Genomic DNA, 24,442 nt, shown 5'->3' with positions numbered 1-24,442 from the left:
ATGGCAGAGAGAAGATCCACCACCATCCACCTGGACATTTCCATCTACCTGAAGGCAACGGTTGGGGTCTCCAGAGATTTTCAAAACTGTGGTAGTCAAAGCCCTAAGGAACTGGATTTAGATTTGAAGTTAGCCCTGCTCTGAGCAGGAGAGAGGACTAGGTAACCTCAGAGGTGTTTTCCAGACTGAATCTGTTATTCAAAGCCTGCTCTTTAAGAAATATTGTTCTGTGTGTTCTCGAAAGTTTATGTAAAGATAGCATAGTCAACTGTTAGAGGACTTTTAAAGTACTCAAACAATGATGGAGGGATAATGCTACCTCTTAGAAGTCTTTCATGCAGTTGTAATTGTGGACCCAGCCAGACTGCTCACATTCTGGCTTTTATTATTTGAATGTGGGTTGCACATCTTGATATTGTGTTCTTTACACTACCTGTTTATCTTACACAATCATATATATCCCAAGATCTAATTAACTGAGTTTTTGTATTCTCTTACTTCCTAGAGCTTCAAAAAATGAGTCAGGCTGGTGAAGAAAGTTCCAGTTCCAGTGACACAGAACTGGAAATCGAGGAGGAGCAACCCATCTGTGCTCTAGCTCCAACCGTTTATACCCGAGATGAGGGATCAGCTGACGTAACAGCAAGTCCTGCATTTCAGTGCTTAGATGAGGTACCGTGCACCCTAGCTTTCACTAGCTATAGCAGTGCATATTGTATTAAAAACAATTAACCTGAAATGTATATTTTATTGTTCAGAGTTACCATAGGCTACCTAGAGCTTCCCTATTTCTTCTCTAATTTTTATTCTAAGTTATATGAATGTTTTGTGAAGCAGAAACAGAGCATATACTTCTTGCTGGGGATGGTGCGCTTAAGGGATATCCATGTTATTTCTGTCAGTGGTCACGGCTTTAAGGGGAATGGATATAGAGATATCTTTTTTTTTTTTTTTTTTTTTTTTGTAGTATGCTAGCTATAGAGGTTATTGCATTAACGTTCATAAATATCTTAAGTGTGGGAGACAGAGGGATTTGGCCAACCTCTTTCTAGTGGTTTGTGGGGACAGGACAAGGGGCAGTGGCCACAAAATGGAGCGCAGGAAGTTCTGCAACAGCATGCGAAAGAACTTCTTCACAGTGAGGGTGACAGAGCACTGGAACAGGCTGCCCAGGTAGGTTGTGGAGTCCCCTTCCGTGGAGATATTCAAGGCCCATCTGGACGCCTACCTGGGCAATTTACACTGAAGTAAGTTCTCAGCAGATATTTGTCTAATTTGTTCTTTAAAACATTAAACTTTAAAAGTCCAGGGCAGTTAAAATCTCAAAGACAACTGACCTCTTGCCTTACAGAAATCCTCCTATTTACTGAAAGTATGGAAACTGCACTTTGGGGAATACTTTGTTTTCCAGATATTCATGTGCTTTCTCTAAAGATTTTCAGATGTGATGGAATTTGTGATATACTGACAATAAGCATACACCTGGTATAAGATGCCCTCACCCCTCCCAAAGTAAAATAAAACTAAATGGTATAATAATATTCTAAAGTATATATTCTATTCCTACTTTGTTTTCCTTATTTTTAATCATGGGAAAACTTATTTTTCTAGCCTCTTTCTAGGAAATACTCAGATCATTTGGCTGATTATTTTTCCCAAAACATCTTTCCTAGGAGGTTATTCTGCATGTCAAATTTAAGGCCAACTTGTTTAACTCAGTTAACATTGAAATCCATTAAGGGGAAATATAAGGTAACTTTAGTATTAGAAGTTGTTCCCAAATTGGGAAAAATTTTCTGTGGAAAACCAAAGTAAGCGATTTACATAGGATTTCATAACAAGCTCTTTTGGTCATTTTGTCACTTTTTAAAGGGGAACTAGTTGACTCATTCATTCTTACCATATTTTTTAACAGTTAGTACTTGTGCTACATGAGTCAGTTGGACTTTTCATCCCTTATTCACATTTCTTCTCTTTCACTGCCATATTTTTGTTTTCCTTTGTTGAACTTTATACATCATTCAGAGATAAATATATGACTTTGGTCACCATAGAGGTTGCTGCATTGATACTGGCTTTAGTCTCTTGGAACAGCTTTCAAATTTTTTCCACAGAAACTGAATTGTGTTATATTTTCTCTGGCTTACTGGCTGCTCATTTCTGCCTTTAGAGCAGCAAATGCTCATCAGAAGGGACACCTTTAGATATTTTCAGACTTATCTGAGAATGGTTATAGTCCCTCTGGCAGGAAACCTTCCAGTCAAACCAGTCGTGTTTTTCTCATGTAAATAGCAGAAAGTAAATTGTAAAATATGTAAATTGCAAAAAGGCAAACATGCAGACCTCTCTCTCCTTCCTTTTTAGTAACACATAGTAATGCTCTTTAGCCGTAGGGGGTTGGTTAAAATATTAAAAACTGGATAGAGGTTTGAACAAAAGCCACTCAGTCCATCATGACTTGCTTCTTTTCACCAGCGTTTTTATTTATTACCAAGATGACATCAACCTAACTCAATACTTCCACTGCTGTTGGTTAGAGGACTGTCGTATATTCACAAAATGAACTTTCCACTTCTATTAGCCTTAGATGTTATTTCCTCGGAATAAAGACTTTTGCTCTAACACTTCTAATTGAATTCCTTGTCTTGTGTATCTTATCTCATATCCTGTTTTCTTCTAGTATACACCATTAGAAATAAATCAGTCTGCGTGGTGTTAATGATTTTCAATTAGATACAATCTCCTCTTTTTCTGAAAAAAAGAGAAATCAGATGGTGGGAGGGTAGCTCCCCTAGTTTGAGGCCTTTTTCACTTAGTATAATGTCAGCAGTTCTTGTTAGGTTTTAATCAAGAATGATGTCTGAGCTTTTCTATGGTGTGCTTTTTCTTTCTCTTCCTTTTGTTGGCATGTTCTTGGCTTAGAAAGATATTTCTTAGTTCTCTGAAATGTGTACATCTTTTTAAAAAAATATCAGAAAAAGTATTCTACAATATTTATCATGCGTTTCTTCATAGTGGGCGCTTCCAGGGAGCTATTAGTTCTGTAAAATGCTTCACTTCTGAACAAAAAGTGCATTACTATTTGCCAGATGCAGTGAACAGGTACCTTGTTTGGAAGTTACCACAGTAATCCCTTTCTGCTAATGAACACGGCCTCTTTATGTGCTAAATCTGAACTTGCAGAAGAATTAACTCCTTTGCGAGATTTCTATGATTGCCACTGTCACGCTACATTTCTTTTTGCCAGTGTCCAAGCATCCTATTGCCACCACCCATTGGGAAGCAGAAAGCCTCTCACCACACTCTCAGTTAGTGACCAAAGAATATTTTTCATCACTGTTTTGAATCTTGGAGTCTTTCTGAGGTTAACGAACCTCTTACCCATTACTACCAAAAGTGGAGATCTGCTATTAAAAAAACATTAATCAGAATCCTGGTTCTACTGGAAACATAGAGCAAAGTCTGTGCTTACCAAAGACAGAACAATACAGTGACATACATGCCAAGCAAGTTTCACTTCTGCTGATCTGAAGCTGATTCATGTGGGGCTGTTAGCTAGAAGAGCTGGCCATGAAATGATACATAAGTTCAGCGCTTGAATGTGGTTTTAGGAGCAAAAAGTACTTTCCATTTTTCTCTTTTTTACTCATCTGCGCTATTATATGAAGGTTGGCTACAGCTTTCAGATATGAACATTAATAACCAGTAGTTCATATATTTTTAATGGCATTCTGAGATTTGACAATGCCACTCAAAATATAGCATTTTATTTTATTTTATTTTATTCTAAATATTATTTTTTTTTTGGCTAAGAAGCTGTTTTTTAATTCTCAACTTAGGTTAGAAGGTAGATGTAAACAACTTTCATTTTTTTTATACGAAAATAACTTTAAATGTAAAATTTCCTTAAAAAAAAAAAAAAGAGCTAGCTTGGTAGACTAATATAGATTTTTTTTTTTTTTTGGTAACCATAGCGGTGGCTAATTTGCTTCAGTACACTCCAAATGTGTATGGGCTCTAACAAAGATGTGAAAATCTTAACACAGCTGTTGAATGCAAACAACATTTTCAAACTTAAGCTGCTCCTGGCACACTCCACGTTACATGCTTCAAAGTCTCCTGGCACGACAAGAAAAGCTATATTAATATGCCGGCACAGACAGGAAAGACAGATGTTGCCTCCACCCACAGGAACTTAACTGCTAATTAAATAAACATTTTTTACTTTGTTGATATGGTCACTTGGAAAGTGAGCTAGGGATTATAATGTGGCTGTAAGCTGGAGTCTCTGTTTTATTGTAAAAGCTTTCAGCAAACGAGCAATATTTTGCATAATGGATGTTAAAATCTGATTAGCGTTTGTGATGGGAAACTTGATTGTTCTAATTGGTCATAATTCCTGTTAGAAGCTGTAAAGGAGTGGGATGAATCTGCAGATGTCTTTAACCAGCAGGAGGAAGAACAGACCCAATGTAATATGCTCTTTCTATCGCGAAGTTCTTTTTACAAGGCGAAATCGAGTGTAAACCAAGCCAGGAGTCTGTTGGATATATTGAGGTTATCATAAAGCAAGTAGCATTTCTTTTGATTTCTATATGTTTGAAAGCAAACGCTATTTACAATGAGTTGTTTCTTCTATGCTATCAAGTGCAGATCTTGTGCCACGCAGAGGAAACATGGCCCCCGAAGCCGGTGAGGGTGGGAGAAGGAATAACCTGTAATTGCAGTGTCTTCTTGCGCTTCAGCCTTTCCTCAGAAATTTCTGAGACTCACGAGACTTAAAAAGACAAGCATATTATTGTCTTATGTTCCAAAACTATCTTCTTCTTTCCCCTTTTTCTCACCCAAAATACCTATTTGAGACCTGATATTGCGAACCAGGGCAACCTTGTGCATATATCCAGCCGTTGCTTACGGCGGTTCTGCCAGCACAATGATGTGGTGAGGAAGCCAGAGCAATGCTCACTGAACAGTAAGCATTTTTTTATTTCAAAAACCTGTGTTCAAGTACTCCTTAATGAACACAACCTTAAAGATCTGTGCTAAAAAGAATCCGTTATCTGTTGGATTAGCAGATAGAGGCTAAGCTGCAGAGGTAAGCAAAGGGTCTTTTTTTCTCTGTCCACACATAGAAATGAGAATTTCTGTTTCTCAGGGTGGATTATACTTCTCCATACAAGTCATCAACTCTGTGTAATTGCTTAGAGAACAGCAGTTAAAACACACTTATTTTTTCCCCCTGTGTAATTCTAAATGTTGGCATACTGTTTGGGTAGAATTGTACTATTAATTAGACCTACACTTTGTCTTTATTGTGTAAACGTTATAATAATAGGTAATAGGCGGTATTTTTGTCCAATTATTATTTTCCAAATGGATTCTTCTTTTACTGAGATCAGAATAAAAGGTGAACAAGAACTTAAAAAATAGTATTGATTCGTATCCTATTCTCTTGACTTGTGTGAGTGTTAGATTTGACACATCATCTTAAAGCATTGTTTTCTGTTTCTGCTTAACGTTGAGGCTGATGGCCAAGTTCACTCCTGGCAGAAATATTATAACTCCATAAAAATTTCATGAAAGCTGTGAATGTAACCTATCAGTTTACTAGGTGGAATGTTTGCATTTGTCAGGGACTGTGGATGGTATTGGTCAGCTGTTTTTCTTTGACAGTTATGTCAATGTCTTCAGGCCCATGTATAACATATTTTTTTTATCTCCTGGAAAAAAGAGGAGAGAACACATTGATGAAAATATTTTGAATCTCTTTTTTTTTTTTTTGGTAGGCCGGTATTTATGCATTTAGTTCTTATCTCCTTTCTTTTTGAACACTTAAACGCCCTTGCTGTTTTGATTTTTCTATGACTTATGTGTCATAGAAGTTAAGTAAATTTGGTGCTTTTATTTTTTATTTTTTTTGCTTGATTTTGGTTTAGGTCATAAACATAGTGTTCTGGGTGTGGGTTTGAGAACCATCTTAATTTCTTTTAAAAATAATCAAAAAGGGGAAATTTATTTTCCACCACAGTGTCAAACTAGCTGTTGTCCATAACTTAAATAGATATCTGAGCTAACTGCATTGTTGCCTTCCCCCCATCACCCCAGTAAAAAAACAAACAAACAAACACCACTAAGGAGACATACTTGTATACAAAGGACAGAAAAAATATATTAAAAAATCAGAAAATGCTTTCAAATCTTCTTTTCAGTTCTTCTCTGTTTTTGTTTTGTTGTGTTTTTTTTTCTGTTTTTGTTTGTTTGTTTGTTTGTTTGTTTAAACAATGCATGGAAAGCCAAGACATTACAGTCTGCTTGGCTGATCGCATTGAGCAGATGGATTTGTGTTTTACTTTTTGGAAGCAATCCACAGGAATTTTGCTAGCAAACCCACTGTTAGTAATCTTTTTTACTAAAATTCACAGTTTAAGTATTAACAAGATCAAAACCACAAGTACTGCCATATGATCATCTTTGTTACATAGATGTTTTCAGTACATTAAAAAGCATGTTTTGAATTAGTAAGCTTCAAGCAGAGACCAAGTGCTTTGGTTTGTATATAAAATTAATTTGGGTTGTTATTTCTATTCACATATTGATGAAACCTGCATGTTATCTGAGAGGTTTTGTGTAATGTAAAAAACATGTGAGTTGTTTCTCCTCTTTCATGCTAAAGATACAGGTTGTGTAAACTCTTGATTGGGCAATTAAGTTTTTCTCTTCCAAAATATGAATACTCTCAAAAAGATGTCTGAGATTTCAGTCTTTGTATTATTTGACAGCTGAAGTGTCATAAAATAGATCTGCTAAGAACTGTTGTTACAAGCAATTCCATAACTCTCACATCACATAGATGTTTTTGGTCATTTAAGTTTTATATTATATATATGTATATATACACTATACCCGTGTTTTCTTACTGCTTCATTTTTTACAGAAAATCAGTAAACAATTTATGAGAATGTTCCTCATAGTCTTCATAGAATTTTCTTTCATAAAAGTCTATGACAGCAGTACAGCTTTAACAATGTGACAATTTTATTTACAATCAGTGAAAACAAAATAATGCTTGCAGAAAATACATGGGGTTACACTTTGTAAAACTAGTACACATTGATGGAGATTCAGCTACAACAGTTCCAGGCAGGTAGTATGCAGATTTGTGTAACAACATTGCAATTTTTACATTTTTTTTTTCTTCCTTTTTTTTTTTTTCTTTAACCCTTGGTCAAGGGTTTTGTGGGTGATATTAGTCACATTTGCTTATTCTGTTAAAATTTCTTTTTTACAAAGTTTTCTTTAAGCAAAACAAAAATAAAAAATGAATAGGTTCCCTTCCAACAAATTAGCAGGAAAAAGACATTTTCAAGTAGAAGCTTATAGATACTGTAAGTCATACTTATCTAGTTACCATGTAATGAATGGGAGCAAATTGTGCATTTCATGAAAAATGATTAAATATAATCATATGCAATTAGTATTTGCTCTTCTAACCAATACTTCATAAGTTTTTGTTGTTGTTGTTGTTTAGACTATCCTTTTTATCCTAAAATAAATATTCTATACTTCACATGTCTTCAAGCAAAGATTATACATCTTACAATTAAATCTCCCATTAATCTTTAAAATTGAAATGTATAAAACCAAATTACACTTCCTTCAAAGTATTTACTCTCTTAAAATATATATATTAATATTCTATAATCTAGAAATTGCCACTGTTTCTCATTTCCATCACTTGTAACCATGATAGTTTTGGTTATCATCTTAAAAACAGTAAAGGTCTTACTTGAAAAGTATTTGGCCAGGTGTGTGCTTATAGTTTTGTTGGCACAGATCTGTTGCTTATCATTGCCAAGAAATGTCTCTTTTAACCAAAAAGACTATGCCAACAAAGACCATACTTCTACTGGTAAAGAAATAGAGTCATTGAATTGTTTGTCTGCATCTCAAAATTGGTATTGGCTACATAGCATTAGCTAAATACCTCTTGCTAAGAAAATTTGCATCTCCTCTCAGAATGTTAATCACTGTGATTATAGAGACATGTATTTTCTAGTGTAGGCAATAGGTACGTGTAGGCAAATTTGTGCTCGCTATCTACAATGTGAGCTATAATAACAGTGTCTTTAAATTGCACTTCTTGAAGTATACAAAAAGTTGATTGTTTCTTTTTTTATTGTTTTAGAAGAAAATATTCCTTCACTTATTCTCTTTTCTGTTTGTAATGGCTAATGGATTACTCAAGTTTCTTTGATTACAAAATGGGTGCTCAGAAAATGGGGAGAGCACAATCTTGTGTTACAAATTATTTATAATCTCACATATAATTTAAGGTCTAATGGTACATAGAGTGAGAACTGTAAATAAGAGCTTGAGTCTCTACAGGAGCCATCTTATAACATTTGGCTTACCTAAAAGATTTTTTTTTTCCTAAAAGTCTCTTTTTTGGTATGCACATAGAGGCATTAATACAAAGACTTGTATTATTCTTGATATGTCTTCTTCCTACCTGTCCACCTACCTACGTAAATCAGTGAAAAGCTATGTAACAGTTCCTTTCTCCCACAAATGATGAAAAGGACATTGAGCTTGAACAGAAGAATTGAAACGAGCAAGAAGATTGTCTTTCATTACGTGCTCTATGCATTATTTCCACTTGCTTTTACCCAGTTCTTTCAGCAACTTGTTTAAATAATCTTTGATAAATGGAATAAGATTTGAGGAATCATCTTCATTTTCTAAGTTTTATTCAAGGCTTTTTTTTTTTTTAGCAAACCATGTGGCCCTCTGTTCCCTATTTTTTTAAAAATAATATTATATTGCACTTTTCCTAATTTATATTGACATTCCCATGGTATATCTTTGAAGTTGTGAAGGATAGATGATACAAAAAGTTGGGCGGTATCAGAGGTACAAAGTTTCATTCTAAGTATTTAATAAATTTGTATGTTTTCAGATATTCCTCTGAGTTATATTCAGGTAAAAATGTAGACGTTCATTCAGACACAACTTGTAGAAGACTATTTAAAAATCTTGTGTATCACATACAGTAAAAGCACCAAAAGCAATGTTTAGAACATTTATATAACAATACCAAGACTTAACCTATGCTAAGTTTTAGCAACAACTGTTCAGAATCATTCATGCTGTCTTTGATAATTACATGGGAAACACCACGGAAATATGTTGTCTAGAACTATGTTACAACAAACATAACTGAATATATGAATTCTGAGTATAACACTGAGTAAATATCATCTTGAGTGCAATCCAAAGCAAACTAGTTAAGAGAAGGTATAGAATTAAGGCACAAAGCTTTTGGGTCTGATCATGATTTTTACTGATTTAAAGGCTTGCCTATATCCACTGGGAGTATCATCCGAAACACCATGCCACGTACCCCAGAAGATTCCATTGCGAACACCTTTGTACTTCTTGTGATAGTACTTGCCATTGAGGTTGGCAGACAAGCATGCGTCGAACCACCAGCCAGAGCTGTAGTATGCCCCACAATTTCCTGAGGCATACCTGTCATTGTCCTTGTCAGGAGTTGTGAAGAACTTCTGATCATGGTTGTAATGCCTGCTGTAGTGAAGGGCATCTCCTGCCGTGCCGCTATAGCCATGAACGCTTAAACGGTACTTCAGGTACTCATTGGCCACATAGAAATGTTCATATTTAGCGTACTCTCTGATACCATTGAAATCTTCAAGTTCAATTCTCAGTTGCATGTCCTGGCTCTTTGTCAGCAGGTGAATTTTGTCATTCCCCAGCCAAAACTCCCTGCTGAGGTTTCCAAAGCCATTTTTGTAGTCATTCCACGTTCTGTTAAAGTTGGTGCTACCATCCTGACGCCGCTGTAGCACCGTCCAGCCGCCTCCTTGTGTTTCCATGTCACAATAAACTTGGAAGCTGTTATTTCTGGGGTCAGGGGTAATGTAGTAGATCCCATTACTCCTTTTGCCTGCTGTATAAAGATCTGCACAGTCTCTCTGCATTATTTGCATAACTGGTCAAAAAACAGAGAGTGTTAGAACAAACATAGTATCAATTTTTTAAAAAAGCAAAATTTTTATCCCAACTGATATAGCCTACAGAGCTAGACTACTGACTACTAAAGTTAGTGCAGTCTCTGTTGTGCTGTTATCTGTGCTTTGAATAGGCTCTTTTTCTTACCAAGTGCATTACTTCTGAAGTTTTTGTTAAATAAGAAAAGTCAGATATTAATTAAAGCTGTGCATTACATTGCCATCATTTTGGACTTGTATTTGCCTTTAGTACATGTAACGAGTCAAGCCCAAGAAAGCTATTTGAGTTTTCTGTATAAGTATGTGTTCAGCCTTTTGGATTGGAAACACTCTAGAGAGGAAATAGTGTTATGGCAGTTTCAATTCTAAGGACAACCTTGTTTTTTTTTCTTTTTCCTTTCTCCCCATTATTATAGATACCACCTAAGATCATCAGATGGCTGTCCAGAAAACATTTAAATTACTTTTTTGTATCAAAACTGTCTAGTAGAGGGGCACTTTGTCTGCTTTCCCTTTTTTCCTTTTCTTCTTCATTTCATTAACTCCTATAAATCCAGACTAATGTCTTCAGTCCATATTTCTAATACTTACTGTTTATATTCTTGCTCCTTTTTTTTTTTTTTGTACTTCAATGTATACTATCATGCTCTGTCTAAAATTCAAATCTTCATTTGGCAGTATGTCAGAGAAAAACCTTGATCACAGGTGAATGACTTTAAGCTGGCTGTTGTCCAATAGCCGCCATTTGATAGAGAACATTACGTCATTAGAAATTTCTCATGTTTTAATTTTACAATACTTTAGGAAGCAGTAAAAACATGGTAGAACTGTCTCATCTATTGTAGTAATACCATGATTCCTAGAAAGATGCAGCTAGAAAAGTAACTAGCTTTCCTGTGTATGTGGCATTGCTGGCTTTAAAGTAAGGAAAAAGGTTTAGCATCTACCATTAACACAGTTTTTTTCCCTCATCAGAGCACTGTTTTATTCCAAAGAAAAATACCCCCAGGTGTTTCCTGCAGAGTCAAATCTTTTTTGTCATTTTTGATTCCCTAACTCAGCAATGACATTGTGTTCAACAGCATTCAGAATGCATTGTAGTATAATTCCATATTCCTAAATAAATGCTAGAGAGCTCTCAGAAGTTCTGAGTTGAGTTGAAAACATTTTGACAATGTTCCTTTCTGTTGTAGATTTGAATTGATAAGCATGCTCATTTGCAGACTTCAATTGCATGCTTTTTCCAGAAAAAGTTAAACAATTGAACTACTTCTTGAAAGGGAGAAGCGTTCTCAGGCTACAGCAGGGGTTAAGACTCAGGATTCCTTGTTTGCTGGTACAGAAAATTGGCCATCTATGGAAGCATAAAGTATAGGAATCAGAGGCTTAAAAACAAAATCTAAGTCTTCAGTTCAATAAATGAGAATCTATTGTACTTTGTGTAAGATCTTTTGTGGACTAAGTTTCAGAGCAGATATTGACAGAGAATATTCATTTCAGCTAAAATGCTTTCTATAATCCAATTCAACTCCTATTTGACTAAAGTTTTGCTATTACTTTCAGTAGAAGCAGAAATGGCTCCTCCTATATGGGAAAAATGTAGCTGTTATCCTTGCTAGTTGTCATGGTATGTATATTGTTGCTACAAACACTTTTAGACATCAGTTGCTCTAAAACATAAGGAACATCTACTTTATCATATGCTATGAACAGTACCCAACATTTTAGTAAAAATGTGAGACACATCTAAAATGAATTTAGTTCATCCTGAAGTACTGTGCATGAATTTGATTCATTGCCCATTATCAATGTAGCAGACACCATTCCTTCTTTCTGTGAATGTTTTATATCTGAATTAGAGTAATTGATTTATACTGATTTATATCTGATTGAAGCTGATTGTTGATACAGTATAAGCACTACCTTTATTATTATTGATTTGCTCTTTTCACACTTTGAAGAATTTCAGCTGTACACTGTGCCATCTGCAGAGCCTTCAGTTTTCAGTATGGGTAGACAGAGGAACAGTTTCATTTTAAATTTGAATGCTAAGCAACAGAGGCTTAAAAACTAATGCCTTCTGATCTTCCTCTGCTTTGTCTGTAGAAACCTCTATCTTCATATGTGTGATATCTAAGTGTTACAATACACTTACAATCTTGTGAATTGTTCTTGTTTGCAGAGATTCTTACATGCGGTATAAAAACTTTATGAATTTACAAAAAATATTTTAGTCTTCCTTTAATAGCAAATAACATTGAAAAAAAATTATTTGCTCCATTTCTTGATTTTAATTAGGACAGGTAAAATTCAAAAGAAAAAGTTTGTCAGTGAAAACACCTGTTTTCTACTTTATGCTGTATATATATTGGATTTGTACTAACTGTTTAGCATTAAGATGATGGTGCACATATTACCCACTTGAGAGGTACTGTCAATAAGCTTTTTTAGCCAAGCCTTTCAGATTTTAACTGTGATAGTAGAAAAAAAATTGTTATCCACCCCTTAAAACTAAACTTTTTGCTTGATTATCTTGATATTTCATAATGACTTGCAGACCATTTCAGAATAGTTGCAGTTTCACATTGAATAAAAATATGCAGTTTTATAAGGCATACCTAAGGAGTAAATTTGCCCCTTGCCATCCAAGGAGAAAATATATCTAATTCACTGATGTTTGATATCCTTAATGATATCCTTAATCAAGGGTGTAAAATAATATCTTTGTTTTTCATGTTAACTTATTAAAATGAAAAAAAAAAAAGTCCTCTGTCGATCTGTGTTCTAAGTGCCACAATAAGGTCCAGTCCTAGGAGGAACTGAACACCTGCAGCTCTCAGTAACCCTCTAGTGGCAGCTGAAATCTTGTACAGGAGTATAAACAGTAAAAGGGCAAACGCTTATCTTGTGAAACTAAAAGCACAGCTATTAGCTTAAAATACATTTAAATTCTTTTACCTAATATTTGTAACATTCACAGAAAGCTTATGCAGGCATTAAGAATTAACAGATTACATACCAGGTCTTGGTTGCATTGCTGGGCACTTAGAAGAACATTTGTTATCAAGACTGTTCACAACAAACGTCAAATTAGCAACTTTGCTGTCAACATAATGTTCCACATTGTTCATATTCAGGAGACTCATCTTCTCTATACGACCCTGCAGGGTCTGAATCTGGTTCTTTGCATTTTTTAAGCTGGTTGCCATTCTGTTCACTTTGCTTTGCAGTTCCTTTACTCTGTTGTCTTGGATTTCACTGTTTTCTGCTGGAGTTTCTGCATTAGGTGGCAGGAGTTCATTACTCCTGTCTCTTTCTTGGTTGTCATCTGCCTGCAGCTTGCAATCTTGGCAACACTTCTTCAGCTTGTTTACTGCTTCTTTAAGGGTCTGTACTTCTCTGAGAGTCTTCTCAATCAGTCTGAATTGTTTGGGTAGCTGGATAGTCATTGGAGGCAGATTTATCTGATATGGACAATCCTCTCCTTCATCACAATCCCCATTAGTTTTGAGCTTTATAGGACAAGTACCAGTAATTTTTCCTTCTTTAGCATCCTTTTCATCTTCTAGAACAACCGCAAAGACATTTGTTAAAGCCAGGAGAGCTGTCTTAAGCAAGACTAAGTAAACAAGCAGCTTCATCTTCGCAAAGAAACTAGCACTATGAGGAAGTATGCGAAAGTGGAACAACTTTATAAGGGCAGCTTGAAGCCTGTGAGTTATCAGACTGCCTGCAGTGTTCTCAGAAATGGGTGGGAGTGCTTGCATCACAAGTGATATTAATAGCAGAGCAAAGTAGGTAGTGCTTGGCAGAAGTAGCATGTTTCAGTGATTATTCCTGACTCAGAACTTGTGTATGTAGGCAAAATGATGAAATGCATGTGTGCTGATCATTTATGCAGTTTAATTCAATTTCTTCTTGTACATGCACTTTCTTTTGGGGAAAATTACTTAACTCTGTGTTATAATTGTTTTCTAAGATCTGTTTCTTAACATTTGAGTTTCTAAAATGTTTTTGAAAACCAGACTCTAGTTTTACTACAGCAGGTGGAGAAGGTGAAAATCAACCCCTTTCCCAGTTTGAGGTTTATCAGAACAATAGCTTCACTCACATTGAGTCCCCTTCTTTCTAAACTTTTTTTTTTAATAAAATTGAATAAATGTATACATGAAAATTATTTTAATCCCACAGCATATTGAAATTCATATAGTTTTGCTTCCATTTTTCAGGATAGAGTCATGAAGAGGATGAGCAGCTCTTTCTTCTCCCTATTCTGCCTACCACTGCTTAGAACAGTTCTCAGGAATATTCGTGAATTCTGTAGGACAACACAGTTAAAATTAATTGTTATCTGATTCTTTGAACTGGTTATTGAACATTTTGAAGTGAAAGTAAGGGAACTTAAGACCCCCCGTCTCAATGCTTGGGATCCTAACTCTTGGATTAGTTGTCCAGAAAACCCAGTGCAAAACCTGGTTCTCTGAATCATGCCCCGAATTCTAGATCTAAAGCCCAGCTGAGAGCTAGGCAACTGCTCCGATGGGCCCAGCATTCTTTTCTGTACTCCTGATTTTCAGCTCCTACTTTCCTTCTTTTTTATTGTGCCTTCTATCAGCTGCAAGAGTTAATCATGTACTTTGCATGACTAACCAAACCACCCAGAATACCTTAGCCGTAGGTGACAGCTTTCATCTACTTCCTCATTTCTGTTCTACAGCCACCTTTATCATTCTCACTTGGTGCCTACATGGTTTTAATGATTTAGGTCTTTTTCCTTCTGCCACAAAGTAGGGCTGAATGGACATGTTTTTGTGCACTCATAGCTCTGTCAAAGGTAAAGGATATTTACACCAGTTCTTTAATTAGTCCAATCTGAATGATATATTTCCCTAAACTCTATTTGAAATTACGCATACTACAGATTAAACATTAAACAGACATTAGTCACACATACTCTAGAATTCATGATCTCTGGAATGTTACTAGTTTTTACAGAGAACACAGGCAAATACTGATAATACAGGGGGGAGGCTTGGCAAAAAGAAAAAAACAAAACAAAACAAACAAAAAAAACCTACTACTTGTCTAACCTGCTACAACAATTCCTTCAGATGCCCCCATAGTACTATTGTTTGTGCACTTTCTTGGGAGATGGGTTTTGAATCTGTCTTTGTCCAGCTCCCCAGCAGTGAGGTGAAAGATCAACCCTGGACTGCAATGCAGGTGTAAAGAACTGACATCACTTTGATTTTGTTAAAAATGCATCAAATGGAAATGAAACTGAAATGTTTCTAGCAGTTGATGAAATGCACATTTTTAATTTGTGAATAAAATGTTTAAATTTTCATCTGCTTGATAGCAACCTATATCCTTGTATCAGGTATTTACAGAGCCTTGTTCTCCTGTATGGCTGCTATTGCCAAACTGAGTAAAGCTATACCAGCCTTTTTTTGAGGATCTTTAGAAATACAATAGAGTTCCTAAATCCTTTTTATTTGGGAAACCATATTCCCCACACACACTGCTGTTCATTCAGTTTACAATGAGCTGCTGTGTGACCTAGGATTGGACAAACTTTTGTACCCATAAAATTAATAATTATTATATTTGGTAGACTGCATCTTATGAGTTGCCTTGGAATGTTTAAATCCGTATCAAGTATTATTATGTAACTATTGTGCTGCATTGAAGGTATCATCAGGACCGAGTGACTTCAGGGAAGGCAGAAATTTCTAGCGATGCTGAATGACACAGAAAAGGAAGTTCAGACAGTAACATGGGATATCTAAGCCTTTCAAACATCTTTGACTTCAGACATACATTCCTTGCTCCCTTATATCCCTTTGTTCTGGGATCTTTACTTCCTCCTTTGGTTAAGATTTTTGTAGTCGTGAGATGCTCTGCCGTCATCCTGATTCTGTTATTAGCCTGATTTTCTGCTGCTATGCTCTCAGCAGTCTGTTTGGAGCCTGAAGGACCCATTCCTCCATCAAGTATCTGTATGCTTCTTCCACATTGAGAAGTCTTGTAACTGAGGACCAGTCTTTCTTCCCATTCTGTCAGGGAATGTCCATTCTCAACAATTTGGCTCGTTTCTGTTCTTTCTTCAAAATAGTATGCCACAGCCTTTTTTTTGTGATCTGTGCCTCTTATCTTCCTCAGGATAAATGAAGCAAACTTTCAAAACTGAGATTTTCACAAGTCCTTGACCTTAGAAGGGCCACTGAGCAATCTTACACGGTAATATGCTGATGTAGCTTAACTAATGGCAAAAGTAAATAATAGCAGAAATAAGGACCAGATCAAAACTGAGAACTGGAAAGTTTACTTATAAACAACGTATTTCTTCCCAGATGGGGATTTCCTAGAGCCCTAGGGAGTTCTGTATAATACTTACAACTTCAAGTAGTTAAGTAATCACAAAACCCAAAAAAACAACCGTTAATGCCTTTTTTTTCCCAATTGTGAAAGGGTCTAACTGAATAACATCTGATGACCACAAGTGAGAATCTTCTGTCAAGATTTTTTCATTGGTTAAAGATCTCCTTCTTGTAGCTTTTAGTCTCCTTTAGTCTTCTCTTTAAGAAATTGTTTTTCCTTCTATGGAAAAAGAGACTTTTTCTGACTGAAAAGAGATGTTCATCTTACAGACATATTTTCCTAACGATAAAGAAAGCAACCAAGAGCTTATGATATTCTCAAATTCTATTGAAGATTTTAATTCTGTTCCCAGAGCTACCCGGTGGTTGCAAGGTTAAAGAAGTAATATATTTTGGTTTAACAAACTTGTCTTAGGACTGTTTATTCAACGTTTATCAAACACAGAACAAACCATTTCCCATGATTTTTTAGAGCAAGGTTTTTTCTGGCATATCATGGAATGTAGGTCAAACAGAAAACAAGAAAGTTAAGACTGCAGGCAGATGTTCATTTAACTGGTGACTAAGACAAAACACTACAGCTTGCCATCTGATTCTGGCATTATGCTGGGAGTTGGCATCTCCTACAGCAGAGTTGCTACAAAATATTGGGGTTTATTTAAGCAATTTGAATAGTAGATATGAACAAACCTGAAGCACGTGTGAGCTCATTCACATAAATCACTTTGGTGACAGAGGTGAGGTGTGTTAAGATTCAGCTTCTGCAGTAATATTTTCGTGTGGTTTTTAGACCTCAGTGGTTCTGTGGAAGCAGGATATTGGGAACGAGGATGAAAAGTAGATAGATTCATCTTCGGTTTTTCTCACAACGTGGGATATATGCCAGAACTCTCTCCTAGAAACACATTCTGATTTAAGATTCTTTTTGATGGATTACTTTATTAGTACAGTAGTCATTCTTTATGAAAGCAGTCTTTATGTAGCCTGCTAGATCCTATTACTGCCTGTTCAACTCCCTCGTGTCTAGGAGAACAAATCAGAACACAAAAAGGCAGGCAGTCCTATTTCATTTGATATTATTCTTTATTGAATATTGTTGATATTATATATTATTACTGATATTATATATCTTGATATTATTCATATACAGATTACAGAGAGCAACTTATATTCCCTTACCTAATTAAATTGGTCTTTGCTTTATGTATAAATTCTGATAACAGGCAAAAAGATGACACTAACAGAGAGTATAAGCAGTAGAAATCATATTTATATAAACAAATGTAAATGTAGTACTTCCTACCAAATTCATGTGGCCAGAGAATATCACTCCTTCTGTTAAGGCAAGGACCATATACGTAAAGAAAGAGATCCATGAAACTAAGTTCCTGTATCTCTATTCTTCCACAACATCAGCAGAACTGCCTGCTGAAAATCTAGAATTTACTGCTGAATATTTTCATCTATCTATAGCCATGGAAGACCTCATAGTTAGTCGAGTATGTGGAGAAAATAAACTAGAATGCACTCTAAGAGTGATGACAGCAAAGACAAAAGCCTCTCCCTGCTGTCTTAGGAAAATTCCTTTTTGATTCCTGCAAAACTCTGCTCCAATAAAACCAGCTGGTGTGAGACTGTACTGGATGGTCTGTATGCTCCTTTCAAGACTTATGGACAAGTAGACAAGAAAGCTGTCTCCTTCCCTGAAATGCCTACCTTACTAGTCTTGTATCCCCCCTTTTACTGAGCCATGTGAGACACAAATGACTGCTGGAGGCAATGTTTTCTGACCCATTGTATCATCTCTATGGTGGCTGATTTTGATATTTTCCATGCAGGGACTTCTTTCCCCCATGAACTGGGGTACAAATTGCTGTTATGAATTATGCCTGAGGAGAGAATTCATGATATTATTTTTCCTAGTTATAATTTTTTAGCTTTAGAAGGCTTTTCAGCAGTTTATTTTTCATTAAAGGATGTCTGGCTGATCCATCCATGATTAAAATAACAAATCTGTAGAAATCCCATATAGGGCAATACAGTGCTTTATCTGCTGTAACTGGGTACATTAATGTATTCCATTTATGCCTTTGCTTTACCCCCATACTCACTGATGTCTGGTTTATGTAGCATCATCTTCATATAGCTTTTCTATGTGAAATACTTCGTAGCAGACTGACACTTTCAGTGGTCTGTTGGTATAAAAGACTCCTTGTAGCTATTAATCATTTTTCAGGTTAATCTTTTTAGTGCTTGACTTTCATCTACTGAGTTACTGTCTTTTTAATTTGGAACCAATGAAACCAAGTCACTTTCCTTTAGATGACAAAGTTCAAGGAATCATAAATTTTATGCCTTTCACTTTGTGAAATAATGATATGCTATACTTAAAAACTATCTTCTTATTCAAGACACTTTAAGGTTTCCTGGAATAAGAAAGAGGTCCAAATTTGTGAATCACTTCATGACATACAAAAAAAATCTTTTTTGCATTATATCAGTTTCCAAATAAAAATACTTGCATTATTTCAGCTTCCAAATAAAAATAGCTTAGAAACTTTTTGTTGTTGTTGTTGTTCCCCTAAAAATAGCACTTATAAGGGAACTGAGATTTACACATAAATGTGATTTTATACAAATGTACATGTCACCTTGTTAAAAGCTCATCATAAACATTAGGAGATAATAGAAAGCTAGTTTGAAGTGTTTGGATTGGAAATGATGACCATGGAAAACATCAGGAAGTTAAAAATGGAGCTTTTCAAACTTTGAAGCAAGCCCTGCTTTGAACAGGATGTTGGACCAAATGGCATCCAGTGGTTCCTCCCAGCCTTAGTTTTCCTAGGATTCTACGCCTCTCCTTTATTACTTGGAGTTTATTTTTTGCATAACTATGTGTTGTAATAAAAACTATGTAAACATTCTGGAAAGTGCAAAGAATGACTTATATATATTTAACAGCTCTGCATAGAGTAGAAAATACAACCAAAATAAAAAGATTGAAATAATTGCTTTCATTCCTTAACATTTAACCTTTACAAATGACCTGGAGTGTATGCGGAGAGAACCTACCTTGTATGGCCAAATTGGATATTACACTGTTTCCTTTACATGGAAAACTGTTTTCTGAAGTAGTATGATTTAAAAAGAGCTTGATCTTGATCTTATGTTTCAAAAGAATGCCTTGGTGAGAAATCCTAGTTTAGTTGCAAGAAAATGGGATTAGGACTGTGGAAATTTTCACCTAATTTTCTAGTCATAAGTTGGACCAAATTTCATTGCTGTAAAAAGTAAGGCCATTTGGTAAGTAGGACCCTTGTCATTCACACTACTCTTTAGCATTTTTTTTTAATTGGTTTAAAAAAATAAAAACCAAACAACTTGGAAAGGTTTTTTTTTTCATTTTGTTTTGTTTTGTTTTCTTTGTTTTTTTTTTTCTTTCTTTCAAATCTAGAAACCATAAAATAGTTATATTTGATTATCTGTTGATGGCACTTGGAGTTGGGTTTGGCTCTAAATGGTTTAGGATTCATCCCTTTTCCAACACTGATGTAAATTTTCTTAGCGACTGATTCCAGCAGTGAGTTTTGTATTCTGAGGAATCATCTTGTCTTGTGGTACTGAGGTGCATACATCAAAAACTGGGGCAAAAATATTGAGGAATGTAAAAATTTTTCTGTGCATTTTTTTAGGTGAAATTGTCAGGTGTCAGGTGAAATTGTCATAGAAGTCCTTACAAATGTTGCATTCTCTGACATCTGGACTGATAGTTTTTAGGGCAGTTTTGTGTTTTTAGGATAAATAGATTGCCACAAAGGTGAAAATTACTACCTGTATAGTTTTTTCAATGTTGTTCCTTCATTTTTGGATGCCCCATCTTGAAATATCCAAGACATGATCTTCAGAATTAATGAGAAGTCATGGAAAGTTTCAGTCAGAAACCAAGAACAATGTAAATTATTCTGTTTAGCCATTTAGAAGCCAAGTTATTATACCACATATTTTCTTCCTCTTATTGTTAACATATCACCCTCAGTTTTAGCTGATGGCAACAGTGATGCTAAGGAGCTAGAGCCTTTACTTCTTATGTGTAGACAGTGGTGCATGTTCAAGCTGAGCTCCATTCTGCACAGTTTAGCACAAGTGCAAGCTCAGTTGTAAACATGTTCTGATCTTTGGACTGAAACCGAGGAAAAAGCCTCAGTTCACCTAGTGCGTTGTCATGGGTCCAAGTTTATGTCTAGATAATTTGGAGGTATCAAACACAGACACAGACAAGCCAAATTCCAGCAAATATCCCTAGCTCACTTCTTCTAAGGAAGGAAATGAATTATTTGGAGACTGATAGCAATATGGATAAAAACCAAGAGTCATAGCATGGGTTCAGCGTGCTTGTACCAGTTCCCTCCTGCGATATCAAACTCAGTGGGAGACACTGCTGCTTTCTCCCCACACTAAGAAACACTTGAGCAATATAGTAAATGTCCAAACATTGTGGACTAAATGGGGAGTTTGACAGAGATATAGGGCTTTCTGTTCAAAGTGGAACATTTATCCTTTTTTCTTCCCTAAATGTTTAAGCATTTAAATATTATCCAAAGGAGGTAAGAAAAGCTCTTCAAATAAACAACAGAGAGAAAAGATTCCAAACCTCACACAGCAGACTGGCAAGAAGAACCATTTGCCAAGTGGTTAATACTATACTTAAATCCTGTATATACACAAACTATAAAATATATTAATCCCTGGATATTTTTCTGTTGTCTCCTATTATGAGACAAAATACTTGTTTGAGGAGATTTTTAGATGTTTGAAATTAAATATATATATATATATATATGTATATATATAAAACATTGGGTTATTCTATGCATTAAACAAACAGTAAGTGCACTCACAATGTCTTGCTGTAACTAAACAACCTACAGCCCAGAATGAAGAGGTGGAAAGTGGTATTATCCCACTAAAGCTTAGAATGCATTTTAGTTATTCTGCAACATCTACAAGCATTATTAGAAACATGTGTTGGCTCCATCATTTCCATGAAATGCAGAGGTTTTACAGAATGCTGAAATTAAGTCTTTTCTAGGAAACCTTCAAATTTGTCACTTTTTTAATGATTATGAGTAGTTGATATTAATCACCATTGTCTTGGTAATGGCTATATTTATCTTCTGTGCTTTTCTTGATGCATTTTTTCCTAAAACATGTGAGATAGATATTCAGCTAAATATTCAGATTACATAATCTTTTTAGGCTTAAAATTTGGCTTATTTTCATTCATTTCTGGAGAATTCTGAAAGCGGTTTAAAATGCCTTGAAATTCAAAACCGGAAAAGTCAGAAGTTCTTATAGTTCTTACTTATATGATATTGGAGTTACAGAAAAATTGTTTTGAAATCACAGATGAGTTATATGGTGTATTGCTTTGAGCAGACTGCCAAAAAGCATTTAATGTAATCTGTTAAAATAGAAAAAATTCTAGTGGGGAGGTGCTGATGTGCTTAGGGATGGACTTCTCTAGCTTTGATCACATGGAAGAGCACCTTAGGTACAAGGTGGGTCCTCTTGCTTCCATGGTTTTAATTCCCATGCCTATTCTGACGTACTTTTCTTATCAACATCTCATCTACATCCATCTTCCTGTGTCAGAAAAAAAAATATTGTGATCCTTTGTCCAGAGGCTAGTGGACCTGAAGTCAAGCTGAAAGGATATGCAAGAACTCCCAGGGATCCTGCAAAGACTGTATGTAATCTCAGACTGTGTTCACTTTGTCTTGGAATTTTCTGCAAGAGATGTTCAGGAGGGCTCTGATGAGAAGCTATTAGACAGTAAATGTGAACTTGTTGCTGTTGTGGACACTGGGTAAAGTTATGCAGGGGTACAGAACAGTCATTTAAGCAGAAGTATTTTTTGTTATTTAAGCATAAGTATTCTTCTGTTTTACTAATGGATTACTGGACCTAAAGGGTTCCTGCCCTTTTCAGCAAAATCTTTTTCCGCAGTCTTTATCATAAGATACGATTATGTAGTACTAGATTGAAGTGACTGAAGGAAACCGAAGAAAATTGGAGGTACTGACTGAAGGAAAGAAATTTGTTTTGTATTGTTTTTCTGGGAGAAAATCAAAGCTTCAGATAGTGAGGTAACATGCAAAAATGTAACAAAGTTAGAAAATTACGCACAATGGAATGGAACAAGTTTATCAGTTAAATAGAGCTAAAGCAAAATAGAGGGTAACAATACTATAAAATTAACATAACAGAAAACCTAAAAGGGAAAGTTACAGGTAAATCCAGTAATCAGATACATGCTTTCATACTTTTTATGCAATTACATTTATGGGAGTACAGGGAAAATAGCAGAAAGATGTTTCCAAGCAACCATCTACTCGCAGCCAAATCTTTGTCCAACTTTCCAATAATTCTCCATTTAGATAGGGAAAATTTATTTTAGTTTACCCAGATGATCTAACAATTTAGAGTGTGTTTAAAAATATATGGAGTCGCAGTTAATTGTAAAATGAGAAATAAAAGCTGAGAAAAGCAAAATATGGTCTGTATAATTGATGTAGATGGGGACTGGAAGACTCAACAATTTCAGAATATTTACCTGACAATACGCCAAACTCCAGACTTGAGATTCACCCTTGCCAGTATAACCAAGTGATCTCAATTCTTTCCAGAGAACTAACACAGGGCTGAAAAAAAGCATCTTCAATTGTCATTCACAAGCTCTTTTTTTCCACCTCTCCACTCCAGTTTCAAACTCGTTCTTTCCCTTGTTTTTAATGTAGACCATTAGTTCGACTAAAGAGAACTACCATTTTAATTACGGCAGCAATGGGAGGTCTTACAAGCAAACTATGAGTGCATCTTGGGGTGGAGGAATGAACTGTAACTTCTTGTTTAAACATGGGAGCTTAGTCTTGTACGCAGATTTTTTTAAATAGAAAAGTTGCTAATGCAGATGCAACAAACCCAAATAAAATGATCAAAACCTTAAGTTAGAAATGTTTATATGCAAATACTGTTGTCTATTTTATCATTGAGGAACACACAAATAAAGTAACTAATGATAACTTTCTTTGAACTAACTTGTAAGCTTATTTCCCTAACATTGACACCTGGAAACTCTAATACTAACCTACAGTCACTGCTACCAAGGTATACTGTTTTGTGTTTTTTTTTTGTTTTGTTTTGTTTTAATTAACACATTTTATTCAAACATATGTTGTTTAAACTAAAGTATTTTAGCCAATAATAAAGCAAGTTAGTAATATTGAATTTCCATGTTGCAATTATTAGAAATTAGTGCAAGATGGACCATTTTGTGATTTTTTTTCTCTTGTTTTGTTTTGAATAATCTTGGCAACACTCTTGGCGCTAGGCTTCACAGGAATCTGGGGACTTGAATAAAGACATTTATACAAGACATCAATGTTCTCTGTGAGGCACCTCTTCTGAATGTCTGGGGCGTTAAATACCTTGTACAGGACTTCTACTTCCATACAGGCTTCTGTCATGTGTATCTATTAATTTTACACATTATATTTATTACTTAATGTTTATATTTATTAATATTAACTTATAATTTATATTTATTGGTGTTTATTATTTCATATGGTCTTATATAAATTATAAATTATAAATATTGAATTGATTGATTAAGACTATTTGTCCATATGACTTTTTACATTCCAATTATGAACTTGGTTTAGAATTCTTCAGAGGAGTAAAAAAATTATTTTCAGATGTGAATTCCTGTCATATGTAGTGCCTTCAGTCATGCATAATGCTCAGAGAGCTCTTTAGCTAATTCCTTTTAGAAACATTAGGCTCTGACCTGACTGACTGATTTGAAAAGGTTTAGCATCTTCACATCTTTCATGTTATTTAAATTTAGCATCTTTACATCCTTCTCTACAACAAATAGCATTCTACCTGTTCTAGTGACGAGTCGGGAGGTACAGATCTCTCTCTGCTATTTTTCAAGCATAAAAAAGTGATTATTGGATGTTTTTGCCTTTTCTA

The 24,442-nt window shown here is 35.2% G+C and overlaps 2 protein-coding genes across 2 annotated transcripts in view; one reads left to right on the top strand and one right to left on the bottom strand.

Annotated features, from left to right (window-relative positions):
- CCDC146 (coiled-coil domain containing 146) overlaps positions 1–24,442 on the top strand; it is a 78,123-nt gene that overhangs the window by 7,124 nt on the left and 46,557 nt on the right. Inside the window, exon 2 of the mRNA XM_035549309.2 lies at positions 506–672. Coding sequence (XP_035405202.2) covers positions 517–672 — 156 coding nt within the window. The 5' untranslated portion in view covers positions 506–516. The remainder of the gene's footprint in view (positions 1–505; positions 673–24,442) is intronic.
- Positions 7,012–13,775, bottom strand: FGL2 (fibrinogen like 2). The gene is made up of 2 exons (XM_035549556.1): positions 13,048–13,775; positions 7,012–10,009 (listed from the first exon to the last, which is right to left on the bottom strand). The coding sequence occupies exons 1-2, from the start codon at positions 13,667–13,669 to the stop codon at positions 9,303–9,305; spliced, it is 1,329 nt and encodes a 442-aa protein (XP_035405449.1). The 5' UTR covers positions 13,670–13,775; the 3' UTR covers positions 7,012–9,302.

Source organism: Cygnus atratus, chromosome 1, assembly GCF_013377495.2.
Source record: "Cygnus atratus isolate AKBS03 ecotype Queensland, Australia chromosome 1, CAtr_DNAZoo_HiC_assembly, whole genome shotgun sequence".
NCBI classification, from domain to species: Eukaryota; Metazoa; Chordata; class Aves; order Anseriformes; family Anatidae; genus Cygnus; species Cygnus atratus.
Note: the sequence above shows the minus strand (reverse complement) of the source record. Positions and strands in the feature narration are given on the sequence as shown.

Excerpts from the sequence above, each read along its gene's own strand:
- FGL2 (XM_035549556.1), bottom strand. The coding sequence starts at position 13,669 with ATGAAGCTGCTTGTTTACTTAGTCTTGCTTAAGACAGCTCTCCTGGCT. Across the intron at positions 10,010-13,047 it reads AGCAATGCAACCAAGACCTG|TTATGCAAATAATGCAGAGA; the intron begins GTATGTAATCTG and ends TTTTTTGACCAG.